General features: G+C 38.1%; 1 protein-coding gene across 3 annotated transcripts in view; it reads right to left on the bottom strand.

Annotated features, from left to right (window-relative positions):
* Window positions 1-18,217, bottom strand: part of CD109 (CD109 molecule) — a 116,056-nt gene that overhangs the window by 55,497 nt on the left and 42,342 nt on the right. For all 3 annotated transcript variants that reach the window (XM_014456360.2, XM_023754282.1, XM_006089333.2), the window contains exons 6-10: window positions 12,066-12,105; window positions 9,612-9,696; window positions 2,462-2,558; window positions 2,049-2,190; window positions 1,102-1,211 (exon numbers count right to left, since the gene is read on the bottom strand). In XM_014456360.2, the coding sequence (XP_014311846.1) occupies window positions 1,102-1,211; window positions 2,049-2,190; window positions 2,462-2,558; window positions 9,612-9,696; window positions 12,066-12,105 (474 nt within the window). The remainder of the gene's footprint in view (window positions 1-1,101; window positions 1,212-2,048; window positions 2,191-2,461; window positions 2,559-9,611; window positions 9,697-12,065; window positions 12,106-18,217) is intronic.

Here is an 18,217-nt window from a genome sequence, read left to right as displayed (position 1 = left end):
GGGATTGAGCCCGAAACCCGGGCATGTGCCCTGACCAGGAATCAAACCCTGGATCCTTCAGTCCACAGGCTGGCGCTCTATCACTGAGCCAAATCAGCTAGGGCTCTCATTGTTTCACTCAACTCATTTGGAAGTTACTATATTTTTTGGTTTTTGGTGTTTGGTTTTACTTACTTACCTTTTCAAACTGTCAATTATAAGGTCACTGAAATCAGAAACTATCTAAAATTTCTCTTGAGTCATTCAACAAGAAGGGACGCCTCCTTTCTTTAAAGGAAGGATCAACAAACTGCTACAGGTTGGGAGGCCAAGTCCAGTCTCTGTAAATAAAGTTTTACTGGAACAGAGCCACCCACGCCAGTTACAAAGTGACTGTGGCTGCTTTTATGCTATCAAGGCAGAGTCAAGTAGCTCTGACAGAGACCATATGGCCCACAATGCTGAAAATATCTGCTATTATCTAGCCCTTTGCAGAAAAAGGTTGTTGACACCTATTTTAAATCCCTGTATTCATGACACTTAGCCTGCCTTGAATTCTAGTTGTGTGTGTGTGTATTTTCTTGTCACCATCACAAAAACTGTGAATCCAGGGCAGGGACTGCGTCTTTCTCATCTCTCCAGCCCAATAGATCACCATGTCTTACACAGTGTCACCATTCACTCAATTAACAAGTGATAGTTCAACATTCTCTTAAAAAAGGAAAAAAATGAGTAGATTTGTTGATCATTTTTTAATGCTACCTCTTTGCTAGAACTAAAATTAGTCACTATAAAAATCTAATTAAAATTGAATAATTTTGATCAGCATCTAATTCCTTCAATGACTTTATAAAGACTTCATTGTAACAACCCAAATCTAACTTAAATGGGTTATTAAATAAATTTCAAAAAATACCTTTGTTGGAAACAACCTTTTTAGAAAAATTAGACAAAAGTCATTTGGAAACAATTCTATATACCCCATAAATCTAAATAGGAAAAGTAATCTGTCCACTTTTAGCTTAAATTTTTTGAAAAGCACTGAAAAAAATATTACTTTGCATTTTATTTCATTTAATTGAACTTAATGCTTTTAGGTCACTGATAAATATCCCAACTTACAGTGACTGTGAAGTTGAGAGATGGCTTCAAGACAGTAGCGTAATCAAAGAAATCAATGGTGTACTTCTGCTGCTTGAAAAATACATTGGAGCTTGCACTTCTTGAGATACCTGTTTTGGAAATTACATCATTTAGAAAGCCAAAGTTATAGTTCACCAACAGCTTCTAGCCACCAAACTTCTCCATCTGAGCTAATTCCCCAAGGGGTTAAGATATCAGGGCACAGAAACCTCATTCCCACATTGGCTTCTGTGGCTATTCTGTCGTCCATGGGTCCCTTCTAAGCACCATTACTGCCACCCCAACAGATTAAGGTCATTGACAGAATAGTCTTTTGCTCTTTGGGGGATTGTTGAAAGCTATTGAAATAGCAACAGAAAGATCCACATAATTAACCTTTAATTTTTTATTAAGAGAAAACTGTCTGGGGGCAGATTTCAGAAGATGTTAAGTGATTTTAAAAAAAATAAAGATGGTCAGTCAGCTAAAAAGGTATGCCTTTTCACATAGTTCTCATGCTGAAAATAAAGAACAGAAATGGAAAAAATTACGACTATCTATCACATGTGGTTGAAGTACAGACTTTTATAGGAAATAAATTTCCCCTTCATGATGAAAACATTCTGCACACTGGACTAATGAACAGTTGTGACAATTTCAGCATTTAACAGCATCTTTAGAAAGGCAGTGATGTTCCCAAACAAACATGCTAGTTATTATAATAAGAAAGATGACAGAGCAGCCCTGGCCAGCATAGCTCTCTCACATCAATCTTTCTCTCTCTCTCTCTCTCTCTCTCCTCTCTCCCCCTCCCCCTTCCTTTCCTAAAATCAATGGAAGAAATATCCCCCAATTAGTATTAACAAAACAAAACAAACAAAAAATTAAGAAAGATGACAGAGCAGCACCACATATATAACTGTACCTTCATTTCAAAGTCTACAAACCTGTAAGTGATTCTGTCACCGTGGCTAAAATTTCTACCGGCCCAGGGGATGATGGAGACATGTGTTCAGAAAGCTGATTTGAAAAATTCATTAACTCTCTCACCTCTTCGCCATTAAAAGAGAAGTTTGCAGATCCATTTATCTGTTTTGTTTAAAAAAATTCAGTTTTATTCTTCACTTTAGCAATCCAAATTTTATAAAACTAAAACTCAAATTAAGTCACATTAAACAATGTGATGGCTCAGGTTTGACTCTAATCACTATAAAAGGGTAAATTCTCATTTGTCCAATGTCAGAAAGCTCTTTTTTTCTTACACTCAGTTATTGTGTTAATTCAGTACAAATCTTATTTCTAGAAAAAGAATGCTCATAGTTATCCCCATTACTAGTTGTAAGACATCTATAAAAGTTACCTTAAATTTTTTTGTAATATTTTTCTTAATGCCCCAAAAAGATAAAGGTGAAATTGTAAGTGTTACATCTCCTTTCACAGGCTTCCCATAGGTATACCTGAAAAATAATAAATGGGTGGGGTGTTTTTTTACATTTTCAATTTGATATTATCAAACTAACACAATTAAAAATGTTACTTTCAATAGCATATACTGGCAACCCAACTTAAAAGGATTACATTAAAATATACTCTTACTACAAATTTTCAAAACTAAGCATAGCTAAGTGTCCTTAATAAATAGTGACCTTTGAAATTAAGTCTCCAAAATAGGAAGACTTTCAACTACACCACCTCAAAGCAGTTCCTAGAACACACTTTACCCAGACTCTGATCATTTCGGAGACCCCAGAGACAATACATAAGTGGAAGTGACAGTTTTCTGCTCAAAGATTTTTAAAAGATTATGAAAACCTTATCTTCCAGAAATCTGGCCTGACTGGCCCATTAACCAAATGCATGCCTAGGAGACTTCACAGTGTTTGAACATTTTAACATGTTCGTTGAAACTGCAATCACCATGGTTCATTGCTGCATGTTTCAATATTAATCAGGAGGACTTATTAGACCAAACATGCTAGGGCACCGAATGGGCTCATGGCTCTCAAAGATTTTTTTTTCAGGAAATTTTAAAATAAGAGTACATGGGGTTTTTTTTTAATCCATAGTACCAAAATTAACTTCTTGAATTAAATCTCATCTCTGCTCCTTACATTCTATGTATTAATTTTACCCCCTCTCATGATGAGAAAGTCTCTTCATGTGAAGGAAAGGCAATCTTTAGTAAATCATTGTCTTGCCAGAAAGCCTTTTTTAAATGTGTTTCCTGGGTTCCATCCATGCCTATGTGAAATGTTGAGCCAAACTTGGATGTCGATTTTCCTCTGCACTATAGAAATCAAACAGCGGCTCCTGCTCCCTGAATCCATTAGTTGAACACAGAAACTGTCTAAATTAACTCAACTCAAAAGTCAATGGTAAAATGTAGCAAATTCAAAATTAAGAATAAAATAAATCAGTCTTCAAATGATAACAGTGAAGTTAGTGGAAACCTGGGTTAGCAATTTCAGTATCAAATTCATTTATTCAAAAGAGAGTTCTCAAAACCTAACCTTGCTATATCTTATTAAAGTTTAAATAAATGCATATCTATAATATCATAATATTATATTTTAAAAGAATTATATCACATGAGTCGTAGAGGGAACTTTAAAAGCCAGACATAATTTAAAGTATTCTCAGACACAAATATTTTTTAATTTTGATTTAAATATGAAGCAGATTTAGCTTCCCAAGCCCCAAGTTGATTATAATAACTGTAAAACAAGGGTACTGGCAGTTATTGTCCTAAATAGAAGCTGGAAGCATTTGGGATACACTAATTTTTCAGAAAGTAGTAGTTTGACAACATTTTAAAAAGCAAATCAAAGATATTTTCTTTTTTTTCTTTTTTTTAAATGTATTTTATTGATTTTTTACAGAGAGGAAGGGAGAGGGATAGAAAGTTAGAAACATCGATGAGAGAGAAACATCAATCAGCTGCCTCCTGCATACTCCCCACTGGGGATGTGCCCGCAACCAAGGTACATGCCCTTGACCGGAATCGAAGATGGGACCCTTGAGTCCGCAGGCCGACGCTCTATCCACTGAGCCAAACTGGTTAGGGCAGATATTCTCTTTATAATTCTCTAGAACTGTGGTTAGTGGGAAAGAATCTATTATTTATTTTAATAAGGTGGGAATAGTGAGCAGATGTTCAAGTTATAGATTTCAAAACTAAAAAGAGATTGTTAACCTTCTTCTTTAGGCATTAACTATGCCTAGATGAGACAGATGGTTGCTAGCAAAAAAGCAACCTAAACCCGGCTGGTATGGCTGAGTGGATGGAGTGCTGTCCCATGGACCAAGAGATTCTGGGTTTGATTAATGGTCAGGGCACATGCCCAGTTTTTGGGCTCAATTACACAGTAGGGGGCATGCAGGAGGCAGCTGATCAATGTGTCTCTCTCATCAATGTTTCTATCTCTCTCCATCTCCCTTCCTCTCTATCTAAAAATCAATAAAAACGTAACCTAAATTGTTTATCATTTACTCATAGAGATGACTATAATAGCTATTATGAAACATTTTAAAATCATCTCTCTAACTTAATAACAACCATCCAAGTGGTAAGACAACAGAACTCATCTTTCACCAAAATACACCCAAAGAACAACTGGATTTCCAACCCCACTCTCTACCCTCTAATTCTGTGACAAGACCAAACCCATCACCCATACAACTCAATTTGGTTCATTCCAAATAGCAGGCTTTTGATTGGGTATGAAGCTCTTTGCTGTGCTACATAGAGCTTGGAACTGAAACCTTATGGACCATATTGTTTATCCACTTGTTCTTTCAATAGTACTTATTAGATACCTACTCCATGACTAGCACTGTACTAGGCACAAAGATGCAGTGATAAGCAAGAAATAGACCCACCTTCAAAGAGGTGGACTAGCAAACAGCAGCACTATGTGACTAGAGCTATGAGAGGTATAAAGATAGATGGTTGGGGGAAGTAGCCAAGCCTTGAAACAGCCTATTGTAAAGGCTTATTGGTCAGAAAAAGCATTTTGCATTCTTGAAAGCACAAGTAACATTTGGAAATAGAGTTTGGGAGGTTAGAGAAGGGTTTGGGTGAGATATTTCAAAGGACATAAAACTAGAAAAGAGCCCAGCTGGCATAGCTCAGAGGTTGAGTGTCAACCTATGAACCAGGAGGTCATGGTTCGATTCCCAGGCAGGGCACATGCCCGGGTTGCCATCTCGATTCCTGGTGGTGGGCATGCAGGAGGCAGCCAATCGATGATTCTCTCTCATCATTGATGTCTCTCTCTCTCTCTCTGTCTATCCCTCTCCCTCCCTCTCTGAAATCAATAAAAATATATTTTTACAACAACTAGAAAAGAACTTTGTAAGATATCCTAAAAATTTTGAACTTTGTCCTCAAGGCAATGGCCTGAAAATTTTCATGCAAAAGAGTCAAAATTGATTTGTCTTTAGCCTAAAATAGAGAAGAAGAGGGAGGGGAGGAGGAGGAGAGGGAGGAAGGGAAGGGAGACGAGGATGGGGAGTGGGGAAAGGCGAACAGCAGCAAGAACTCTGGATGATTCAGCGCAGAGAAAAGATTGAAGGAAAAAAACCGAAGTCAGAAAAAACTTTTCAGAAACTACAACAGTAACTAAGGAGAGAAAAGTGATGTTGGCCTGAATCAAAACAGTGGCAATGGAGATGGATTTGAAAGAAATTATGGAGTTAAAACAAATAGCATTGGATATTGATTAGATGTGGAGATTGAAGGAGTGGGAAGAGTGCAGTTGACTTGGGCAGCTAAACAGATAGTGGTGCAGTCCACCAAGATAGGACACAGAAAAGAATCAGATTTAGGGGAAGATGACTAGTTAAAGAATCTGTGGGATACCCAGCGAGAGAAGACATGAGGATCTGAATCTCAATACAGAAATATGGACTAGAGATATAGATTTGGGTGTCACGACTTACAAACAGTAGCAGAAGCCCTGGCCATGGAGAAGATAATTCAAATGAGTAAAGAAAGAAGACAGCCAAAGATGGAACTCTGAGAAATAAGAACTTTTCAAAGATAGGCAGAAGGGAGTTGCCTTCAAAGGGTCTCAAAGGAGTAGCCAAGAAGAAAGAAGGCGGGGGGGGGGGGGATGAAAAGAAATAGAGAGGACAACAATGTCAGATCTACAAAGCGGGGAAAGGTAAAAGGAGTTTCAGTGGCATGACTCAGGGTGAAAGGCAGATTGTAGGGGGCTGAAGAATGACTGGAATGTAAAGAAGTGACAAATGCAACTCTAAGTAGGCTGAGAAGATAGGGCGGTATTGGGAAGGAGACAGGAGATTCAAGGGAAGGTTTGTTTCTTTTAATGATAGATATGTTTAAACACATAGTGAAGAAGCCACTAAAGGACAAAATAGAAGAAATCAAGGCACAGGTAAGAGAAGAATCTCCTCTGAAGGGAGAACAGATGTGGCTTTCATTATGACAGACATAAGATCATCATCTTCGTCATCATTTCAATCTTTTCTGGGACACAGTATTTATAGAATATGTCTATGCCAACTTTTTTAAAAATATATTCTATTGATTTCTTAAAGAGAGGAAGGGAGAGGGATAGAAAGTTAGAAACATCGATGAGAAAGAAACATCAATCAGCTGCCTCCTGCACACCCCCTACTGGGGATGTGCCCGCAACCAAGGTACATGCCCTTGACTGGAATCGAACCTGGGACCCTTTAGTCCGCAGGCCGACGCTCTATCCACTAAGCCAAACCAGTTAGGGCTATGCCAATTTTTTAAAATATATTTTTATTGATTTCAGAGAGGAAATGAGAGGGAGAGAGAGCGATAGAAATATCAACGATGAGAGAGAATCATTGATTGACTGCCTCCTGCATGCCTCTCACTGGGTATCGAGCCCCAAACCCAGGCATGTGCCCTGACTGGGAATCGAACCATGACCTCCTGGTTCGTAGGTTGATGTTCAACCACTGAGCCACGCTGGTGGGCGGTCTATGCCAATTTTAATAGACTTAAAGAAGACACTGCTGGTCAGAAGGTTCCATTAGCCTGTTGCAAAGTTGTAAATTATATCCTCAGTCTGAATGAAAGCAGACCTTCCTGAAACTGCATTGGTAAGCCTGAAACTCATGATAGCTGTAACAGGGGGAAAGTTTATTCCTATGGGAAAAGGGGCCTAGGCCTTTGGATGATGACACAGAAGATCGCACTGCCCTGGGACAGAACTACCTTCCTTTGCCATAACCACAGACATCATCCTTAGGCAACTGAAGCTTGAAGAAAGGAGTCCTGGAATGGATTATTATCAGAACTAGCCAGATCTGAGAATTTCCAATGGCAAAAAGAGGCTCACTATCTACAACAGACAAAGCACACATACTGAAAAGGTCTTGATGTGTGAATGTCACTAGTTTAGAGTTCCCAGTCACTCAATCAAACATTAATCTACGTGTTGAGTTGAAGGTATTTTCTAGTTGTGTTTAAATTCCATATCAGCTGGCTTTAAGGAGATTATCCTAGATCATCTGGGTGCACCTGACTCAATCAGTAGAAAGGCCTTAAAAGCAGACCTTGGACTTCCCTAAAGAGGAAGAAATTCTGCATGTGGACAACTTCAGCCTATGCCGGAGAGTTCCAGCCTACCCCTCCTGACGGCCTCCTCTACAGATTTTGAATGTGCCTAGCCAGCCCCCACATTCGCATAAGCTAATTCCTTGCAACAAATCTTACTATGTATCCCCTACTCATTCTACTTCTATGATAGAACCTTGACTGCTACACACACTAAGGAAAATGATGAAAATACAATGTGGTGAACACTAAAGAAATGCCAGAGAGCCATCACAATTATCATGTCACTCTCAGCCATTCGTATTTCAAAGAGGCTCAACAAATGAGAATCAGGATGAAACTACAAGGTTTGTTACTGGGCTAGGAGGAGGAGGGTGTGGCATCATGAGATATACACCCCCTAAAATTGTATATAAAGTTTTCTGAAGTTACCAGCGTTTAAGAGCCACTGTTTTAACTAATTGTATTAAATCCCTAGCAAAACACTGAAAAACAAAAGCAAAGATTATATCCACCCTCAACTTAACCTATGCAAACACTGATGGATGAGCTGTGTGAATTTGCACTAAGTTTTATAAGCATTAGTCAAAGAACTCAAAATAAAACCCAGATGGAGGCTTAACCTTCAGCCAAGATCAAGGGCAAGATAAAAATTATGTAAAATGCAGGCATTAATATGTTTTCTAAACCATAAATCCATCCACAATACTCAAGTTCACTTTGGAAGCTACTTCTTAGTTGAACATGGCAGAAAACCAACTTGGTGTATAAATCGGAGACATGTTTTTGCCATGTATTGCATGGGCTTCAGGTGATTTGAGCCAGATAGAATCTAAAGCAGGAGTCCTCAGAAAGTTTTGGTCTGTGGACTGCTTCTGCCAGGAGACTCACAGCCCATCCCTTGCCACTGACACAAACCCTCACCAAGAGAGGAACATGGCGCTGAGACAGCAGTGAGATGAGGTCCAGTTTTATCAGCTACTACAAATAAATTCTGAAACTAAATAAATTTCAGGAAAAAAGCACAGATATTGATGCATCAAAAAATAAAAGCTATAAGAGATCAGTCCTAGAATTACTTGAGGGCAAACCCAGGCTGTACTTTTGAGAACCACTAATTTAAACCTATTCTGTGTTGTTGTTTTTTAATGTTAAGTCTAGATATGTCAGGTTCTTTTTTTTTCTTTTTTGTTAAATGTATTGGGGTGACATTGGTTAATAAAATTATATAGGTTTCAAATGTACAAGCTATAATACATCATCTGTACACTGCATTCTGTGGCCACCATCCAAAGTCAAATCTTTGTTGATCACCAAACACTCAACTTCCTCTACCCTTCGCTACCTCCCTTTTCCTTTGGTAACCACCATACTATTGTCTGCGTCTTGAGTTTGAGAAATGCTAGTCTGGAACTCTGAGGATGCTTTTTGTCTCAGCAAAGCCAGATGCTTTGCTGTTCAATCCAATAGATCAAAATCACGGGAGTCACTATACATCTGTGTACCTATGCTGAAATGATGAGTGTGAATTATTTACTCATATGCTCATTGCAATCAGACAACCAAATCCCTCCCCCAAGAGTCAACCTCCATCATTAACAGAGAAAAAAAATTAAGAAGAGGTAAATCACCTCCATCCATGCCTTAAGAATGAGGAATAACAGTACTTTTTTAAAAAAACAAATCTGGCATAATCTATCATGTAAATCCCTTGATTAGTCTTGGAAGGACACTAGTGTGTGGAAAATATTTCAGGACCAACTTGGAAGCAGAGAGATGTGTACAAAGATCTGTGCAGACGTGTTCCATGTTTAATTGTTTATTGTAGATATTTGTTTCCTGCCCATTGAGGTATCTTAATAAGCAGAACATTGGACTACTATTCTGTGGTATATGATGAGTTCTCTGTCATACAGTTTTATAACAGTTTATAGTCATGAAAAAGGATACTCACTTTGCTGTGACAATACCATTTAAACTCCTAGCCTTCAAACAATGATATAATGGTGTCTGCAGAGCAACTTCAAACTTCGGTAATACTGGGAAAAAAAGAGTAAATATTTTAAAGAATCTATTTTACTATCATTTACAGCTTGACAAAAATCACAAACAGAATTGCTCTAAAGGAGTTTATAATTAGTACTATTTGAAATTAGATTCATTATGATCCAAATGAATACACATTAAGGCTTAGATGAAAAGCACTTTACCCAAAGTCAGAAATCCAATGAAGCTAGTGACTAGACAGTGATAGTGGGGGCCAGTGGGAACTTCTGTTGGTAGAACTTACATTGTATCCAGAACACTAAATGGAAATATATCTGAGTGCTATAAGACCAGCTGTCACCCATTAGTGTGGGCTTACTACTTGATAAAACACTTCCATATTGTTTGGTAAACAGCTGCTTCTAGAGCAGTCCCTTCCCTCAGACCTTTCACCAATTTGACTACTAACGCACATCCTGGGGCCCCAAGCCTCTCCTTCTTCTGGATGATGCCACATAAGCAGTCAGACTCCTTGTCCTTTGAGGCAAAAGCAAATCTAGTGACAGTCTAATGTAATCAAAGACAAAGCTGTATAGTAGAATTTCTAGTTAATAGGTAAGATATGGCTACAAAATATTTTCTTCTTGTCACAGGTACTGATAGGTAATTCCAAAATTAGAAACCTCTACTTTAGTCAGCTTTATATAATTAAGATAAAACATATTTTATCAATATTAATACTATCTGATATAGAGAACTCCCCCAGAATATACAATTTTTGTTTTCTTTCAGTCTACAGAAATATTTCTTTCTCTAACTTCACTGGCCAAAGAAGTAGATCAATCTCATAAAAAGGCATCTCCCCATTCAATTAACACAAGAGTAGTAGCAAGAAGGCCAACGGCTCAACAACATAGGGCAGACCTCCAGCTCCCAACCAGGCTAAAGGCCCTTGGTGTGCCAAGACCCTCCTGGACTCGAGACCCATCTAGGACTGGATAGTCCACAAAGCCATAGGGGTCAACTGTGACCTTCCTCCAAGGCTCTCCACCAACACAGAAGTTAGGGGACACTCAGAGGGAGAGTTTCCTTAGAACAAGGAAATTCAAATGTCCCCTCCTCAAATATCATAGGTTGGCAGTTCATTCCCGACCTCCACTAGCCCCCATTCAGCAACATACCACAACCCAGCACCACCTCTAGGTGAAGTGAAAATAGCCTATAAAAACCCTGGCCACCCAGACTTACTCTTTCAAGGCTGTCAAGAAGAAATAAAATGTGAGCCATACAGTGTAATTTTACATTTCTAGTAGCCACATTTAAAAAGAAAAAAAAACCAGTGAAATTAATTTTTGCAATGTTTTATTGAACCCCACATATCCAAAATATAATCAGTATAAAAATGTGTTATTAATGAATTATTTTTCTTTTTTCTTTGTGTACTGTCCTCAAAATCTTGCTTTACACACTTAGAGAACATCTCCATTTGGACTGGCCACATTTCAACTGTTCAACAGCCACACGTGGTGAGTGACCCCACACTGGACAACAGAATTCCAGGTCAGGGGTCAGTAAATAATGACCAGCAGGAACTAAGAGTGATTTTTGCACTTTTAATTGTTTGAGAAAAATCAAAAGAAGAATATTTCACAACGTAAAAGTTATTAAAATTCATATTTCCATGTCCACAAACAAAATATTGGATCATAGTCACATCCACCTTACATAGTTTTTGTGGCTGCTTCGTGGCAAAGTTGAGTGGTTAGGACAGAGACATATGGCCCATAGAGCCTAAAATATTACTGTCTGGCCCTATATAAAAAATATTTGCTGTTCCCAGTTCTAGTTGATCATGAGACTTAGATGTGGTATGAGCTACGCGGAGGCTGAGCCACAAAAGTATAAGCAAACTATCTCCAGAATTTCTAAAGCTGAATGAAACACAATCTCAAAAAAAGTGACACAAATCATATAAAAAAGCTTGTGTATAACCTCAAAATTGCTATTAAAATTAAAACTAATACTAGATCCTATGCTTTCACTCTCATCTCTCCTTTCTCTTACTCCACCAACAAAATGCTTGGCTCACACTGTTTTTATCTATGTGTGTCTAAGTGCAATATTCACAAAATTTTAAATATGTATATTATGATCAAGACAAAGTAGAAAAACAATAATTGAGCACAAGAAATAGATTAGCATAATGGAACTATAGGTGATCTTTTTCCTCCTTTATTCTTTATAATGACCTTTTATAACTTTCACTTTTACAAAGGAAAAAATTATTAGATCTATAAGAACCATCTGGATTTTACCTCCATTGGGATTTTTACTTTAAATTACACATCTTTTAGAAATTTCTCTTATCTCTGTGGAAAGTAATAAATGTGTTTTCCTTCCAAATAAATTGAAAAACCCTTACCATATTCTGCAACCTCGAATAATTGATAATATGTCTGCTCCTATTGGGAGGAAGAAAAAAAAAGAAATATATGAGTTCTTATTTGATTGTTTTGCTTGCTTACTTACCTCACAAAAAGATTTTGGGAGAATTTAATGCATTTATAATGATTTAATGAAGAAAACAGTTTATTTTCATTTGCAGAAGTTTATTTTTAGTCATCTACACATGAAGTCTGTGGGATTTTATGAGTTTTTCTTGCCAATTCACTAACATAAAAAATTGACCTGACTCTAAGTATAATTTACTGTAGGTCACTTAAACAAACTGCTTCATCTGACTTCTCTCATTTGTGAAATGAGGCAAGGACAATATGCCAAACTAACAGGAAAGGACTTCAAATTGATTTTGGAGATCATTATTTAAAAAAATGGAGAAAATTAAATTACACATAATTCAAATACTTATAAATAATCAAGGATACAAAATCATTATGGACCAACATCCTCTACCTTCCCAATTACTGAAATTATTTTCTAGTGTATCCCTTAAATCAATACATTCTACCTGATTTTAATAGATATTGTTAATTATTTCCTTTTCCACAAAAGAAAAAAATGTGGCCTATCTCTTTCCTAACTCTTCATATTTCTATCTGTCCATTCTAAATCATAGGTAACACATTAAATAGAACTACTTCAAAATAGTTAAGTAATTCCATTAATAAAATCGGTATTCTAATTCTGATTCCCTAAGTTATCAAATAAAATACAGAGATGCAGCTATAAAAAAAATTTAGCTTTTTAAAACATCATCCTTGGTTAATCTAAAGCAACTGTACACATTTCTTTTTAATCCTAAAAGAAGGATATAGTTCATTTCAAAGTATGAAACAAATGTAACTACTTATACACTAACAAAATATTTGTCTATAAACATTCAGTCTATAAACATTTTCAAGACTTCTTCCTTGTTTCCTTAATGGTCTCTCTTTCTGATCCTGAAATGCTGGCCCTTCCCATCCTAAGCTCAATGTTCTTCCCACTCTCCAGATCCTTAATGAGCTCATCAACTCTTACGGTTTTAACTGCCATCTCTATATGACCCCTACATAGTTATGTCTAGCCCAGACCTCAACCCAGAGATTCTCACTCAACTCCACCTTCTAGGCATCCCCACCTGAATGGCCTACAGAATATCCTGGACTTCTTTATCTGGATTTAGCCTCCACCGGGCACCCTTCCTTGATTGCCTCTCCCCATGTTGTTAGATGGACCTTCTCTCTCATAATCTCATTTTACTTAACACAATGTATTATCTTTATCTGCTTTGTGTCCATCTCCTGTAATAGAATACGAAGCCATTAAAGGCACAGCACCTAATTCAGCATGCCTTCAATGTCTGTTGGATTGAATGCATGTGCAAATGAATGAACAAATTGGTTCCTGTCCCCACACTGGTTTTTACAGTGTTCATCAGATTAGTTAGTATACAGTATCCCCTGCAAGAAATTAAAATAACCTTATCACGAGCAGAATCAGACTACCCTGAAGAGGCATAGCCATCTGTCAAATGACCCATAGAATAACCTCAACTCCCTGCCCTGCATTTGGAAGGAATAAGGATGCCAAGGAGTGAAAGAAGCCAGCCATCGTGGAAAACTGAAGAAAAGGCAGAAGGAACGTGCTTCTTTTCAATGTCATTTTTAATTGTTCCAATAAATCAAAAAATCATTTTGTAACTGAGTGCTGACAGTGTGCTTTGTCCCAGGCAAGTTTTTCCCAGGCTGTTTATAAGTGGTGAAATGCAATTCAAAAAAATAAATTATTTGGCTGTCCAAAAGGCTTGAGAGGCAGAACTGGATTTTGTAATTTTCAACATATCGTCTATTAGGCAACCAGGCCATACCAATTTTCACGAGTTCAGTTACTTTTATAAAATATTTTTACAAAACATATAATCAAGAATGGTAGAAAGTTACTAAAACATTTAAATTAATAATAATTCAGAGAATAAGTAGCAATGTATGCCACTTATAACCACAAAAACCCTGATACTGAGAAGTTTCATTAGTCCAGAACAGGGATTTGCAAGCTCTTTCTATAAAGGACCAGACGGTAAATATTTTAGGCTTTGCAAGTGAAGGGGTTCAGAACAGCCCTCGCCAAGGTGTGCCACTTTGGCATGAGAATTATTTTGAGCTAAAGGCAATTGAGACCCCGCGGGCTCATGAGAAACTTTTACCTCTCCCTTAAAGAATTTAAATTTGGGGCCATAATAAGAGTTATTACCAGAAATAGCTTTCTATGACCGATCCATAGGGCAGGGAAAACTTCTAGTTACTGAACATTGGCTCTTCTTAGCATCCAGCAAATGACCTTCCTCACCTCCGTAGCCCCAAAGTACTTTACCTCTTAGCTCAGAGGTCACAGGCACCTCATTTTAATTTTCTGTCTCTGGACTTCTCATGTGTGTGGGGTTCCCATAGGTACATATGTAATTCAATTTTATTATTTTTTCTTGTTAATCTGCCTCATGTCAACTTGATTATTAGACCAACTGGAAGAACTTAGAAGTATAGAAGGAAGTTCTTCCTCCCCCCATAAGCTATATGGTTGCTGTCACAACTACTGTTCTTTGCCATTGGAGTGCAAAAGCAACCAGAGACAATGGGTACACAAATGAGACTGTCCGTATTCCAAAAGTTTATTTACAAAAACAGCTACTAGGCTGAATTTGGCCTATAGGCCAGGGTCAGCAAACCCTGACCTAAAAAGTAAAATTTAGTCCAGACAGCATGGCTCAGTGGTTGAGCATCGACCTATGAACCAAGAGGGCACATGCCTAGGTTGTGGGCTCAATCCCTGGTGGGGGAGAGGGGGAAAGGGGGTCGCAGGAGGCAGTCGATCAATGATTCTCTCTCATCATTCATGTTTCCATCTCTCCCTTTCCCTTCCTCTCTGAAATCAATAAAAATATATATATATTTTTATATAAGTAAAATTTATTTCCAAATTGTTCTATGTCAATTCTAACTGAACTAAATTAAATTTGACTAACCGTGACTAAAAACATGCAGCAAAACCAACCCGAGGCCTTTAGAAGGAAGTGTGAGTTTCACTTACTGAACAATTTTCCTTCAGTTTTAAAGAAACAATCTGCTTCAAAATGAGTTTTATGTTTACTCTAGCTCATCAAATCCAGCTTGTGCTCATTCACTCTGCCAACAGCTGGAGAGAGAGGCTGACCTGAAGGCATAAATACTTGGGCAGCATGTCTTTTAAGCAAACACCTTTCCAGGAGAGAGAATATGTAACTCATCAATGTCTTCTGAGTTCTTTCCCCAATATGGTCACTGTTCCATGGGGAAAGCGCTCCCTTAGAAAACCAGCTCTTGGAACAGACTGAAGGTTGCCAGATGGGAGGGGGTTTGGGGGTAGGGTGAAAGGTGAAGGGCCTGAAAAGTACAGATTGGTAGTTACAAAATCGTCATGGGGATGTAAAGGACAGCATGGGGAATACAGTCAATCATATTGTAATAACTATTCAGGATGCCAGGTGGGTACTAGAATTAACCGGGGGGGATCACTTTGTAAATGTCTACGACTATGCTGCATACCTGAAACGAATATAAAATAATACCGATTGTCAACTATAATTAAAAAATAAAATTCTAAAAAAGCATTAAAAATAAAAAATAAACAATATATTAAAATCTTCAACAAGAAGAGAAAAAAAGAAAACCTGCTCTTCGGCACTTGTATTCACTTTCCATGTGTAGTAGATGTGAGCCTATTTCAATTAGATTTTCTAAACAACTTCTAAAGCAGGAATGGAAAAGAAGAACCAGGAGGTGCTCTCAGTCATCTCTGAAATTTCTTTGTCTCTTTATCCCTAAGTCAATAGTGGATTGTGAGAGTGTAAGTATGGAAACCAATCAGATGAAGGGGGAAAGAGAGAAGACACACTGTTTTTACCATCCTCCCAAGAAATATGCTCTGACTAGAGTACAAATTGGAGATGTGAATTACATCTATTCCAGTTACAGAATTTCCCTTCTCTAACCATGAAGCCATCCAACTTGAGAGGGTTTCTATTTTTAACAAACTTAAAGAAATACGGCACACTTTGTGACCATTAAAATAGATGTTTTTTTTAAATGCAGGGAAGCTTCTTTCAACTCTTGCTTCTGGAGTTATAAAAAAATGCCAGAATAGAACTGAGGTGCAGGATGGATGATTTCTGTTTACATATTTAGAATCATTTCAATTTCCCAAAGTCTGCTTTAGCATTAATCTCCACTGTCTAGATTTATTTTTATTTAAAGATGAACAAAGGGACTGAATTTTTTACATTCACACATAACAGAATGTTAAAATAGAAGTATTTCAGACTCAGTGTTGGCTTTGTCCCCCAAGACAACAGATGGCAAGGATATCTACATTCCAAAGTGAGGTAAGACTAGCATGCAGGACTTGTGAAGGAGGTTTTCAAACACTAGTTTTGCAACTCTCAGCCAAAAGCACCAAGATTAAAATAAATTAGAAAGGAATTTTAGGAGAAAGCTTGTGATGGGGTAGGAGTCACACACACCCCACCCCCAGGGATTAGGTGGACATTGCTCTTTCGCCTTCAATCATAGGACAGCCCAGAGAGCTGGATGCATGTCCCTTGAGCATCCTCAAGTTGCCAGCGGGCAGGCATTGTTCATGCCTGAACAACCTCAAGAGCAAATCCTCCTACTGACCAGCTGCAGGGGCAGCTGAGCTATGGGAGCGCTGAGTGGGGTGGTCTGCGCATGCTGACTTTCAAAGAGCAAAGAAAGTATGAGCATTTCTCCCCAGCTAGACAGGCAAAAAAAAGAGAGAGCCAGCAGGGGGCTGCCTTCTCTCATAATCAAAACCAGTCTCTCTCAGGGTAAGGCAACCTCAGGAGACGGAAGCTGGAGGTGAAGTGTAGATGCCCAGAAGCTGAAGGTGGAGCTATGAGCTGCCAGTTGAAGGTGACAGATTCAAAAACATCAAAGACTTTGAGTGAGAGACCTCCCAGCAATGGAGTGGTGCTCCAAAGAACCCACAATAGAGTTCTAAGAAGGAAAGGTGTTAGTTTTAAAGGCCTGCAGGCCTTGTGAGGCAGTATCATGTTGAACTATATCAATTTGCCATTTCTGTAGGACAAATATTGGCAAATTCATATGACTCATTCTTATAGACCAAGTAACAATTTTTACCCCTCGCCTGTCTTCCCTCCACCCAATTCAATCCTGGGCAGGTCGCAACTTAGCCCAGGGAGTCAGGGACAAGCAGCCAGACCAGTGAAGACCCAATCTGAGAGAAGGAGGCACTCAATTTGATTGACTGGACATATTAGGTACTGAATGTAGACTGGTTTGTGTGGGCATGTAATAAAAAACGGCAGGGTCATTTATTCCCAAAGAAGAACCAGAGAAAAATGGTGGGATTTGCCCTACATTTCATTCAAGGATTAGAGTAGAATTGCTCCCAAATAACAGGACTAAATGAGCAAAGAATAATGTGGTATTTTATTGTACCTGTTGAGTAATATACGTTCCACCTCACAGTCACACAGAAATAATGAAGTACACCAAACTGGGTAGCCATTCATGTTAAGGCTAGAGATACAGAGTCACCTTTGTTAAAAGAAAAACTGAAGCATATTAAAAATTTTTACAAGTTTACTTAAGCAAAAATCCATTGGAATCATGCAGTGCCAAACTAGAAGTGGTTAGGAGCTCTAACCCAGCAAACTCAGAGGGACTTTTATAGAGAAAATACGGAAGCAAAGTAAGGAAATTATTGATTGGCTATCCCTTACAGCCTAGTTAGCTGTTTGTAATTGGTTGTCTTTTGCATTTTGATATCATTAGCTTGAGGCATTTATTTGCTTACTTCAGCCACCACAGCATTAGTGCCCCATCAGTCTAATGGCCTCCTTGTGTAATTAATTTAACACCTTTTACTCCTCCTCCTTTCTCTCCAATCACAATCCAATCAGTCACTAAACCTAATGATTCTTCCTTTAAAGTGTCTCTTGAAGTCATCCATTCCTCTTTGGTTTTTGCTGCTCCCCTACAGCAGTCCCCTATTACCCTCAGACTGTACTATTCTAACCCAACATAAAAGGTAGTCATACATTTGCTAAACAAGGATACT

This window comes from Myotis lucifugus, unplaced genomic scaffold (genome assembly GCF_000147115.1).
Source record: "Myotis lucifugus unplaced genomic scaffold, Myoluc2.0 scaffold_59, whole genome shotgun sequence".
In the NCBI taxonomy this organism is placed as follows: domain Eukaryota; kingdom Metazoa; phylum Chordata; class Mammalia; order Chiroptera; family Vespertilionidae; genus Myotis; species Myotis lucifugus.
Note: the sequence above shows the minus strand (reverse complement) of the source record. Positions and strands in the feature narration are given on the sequence as shown.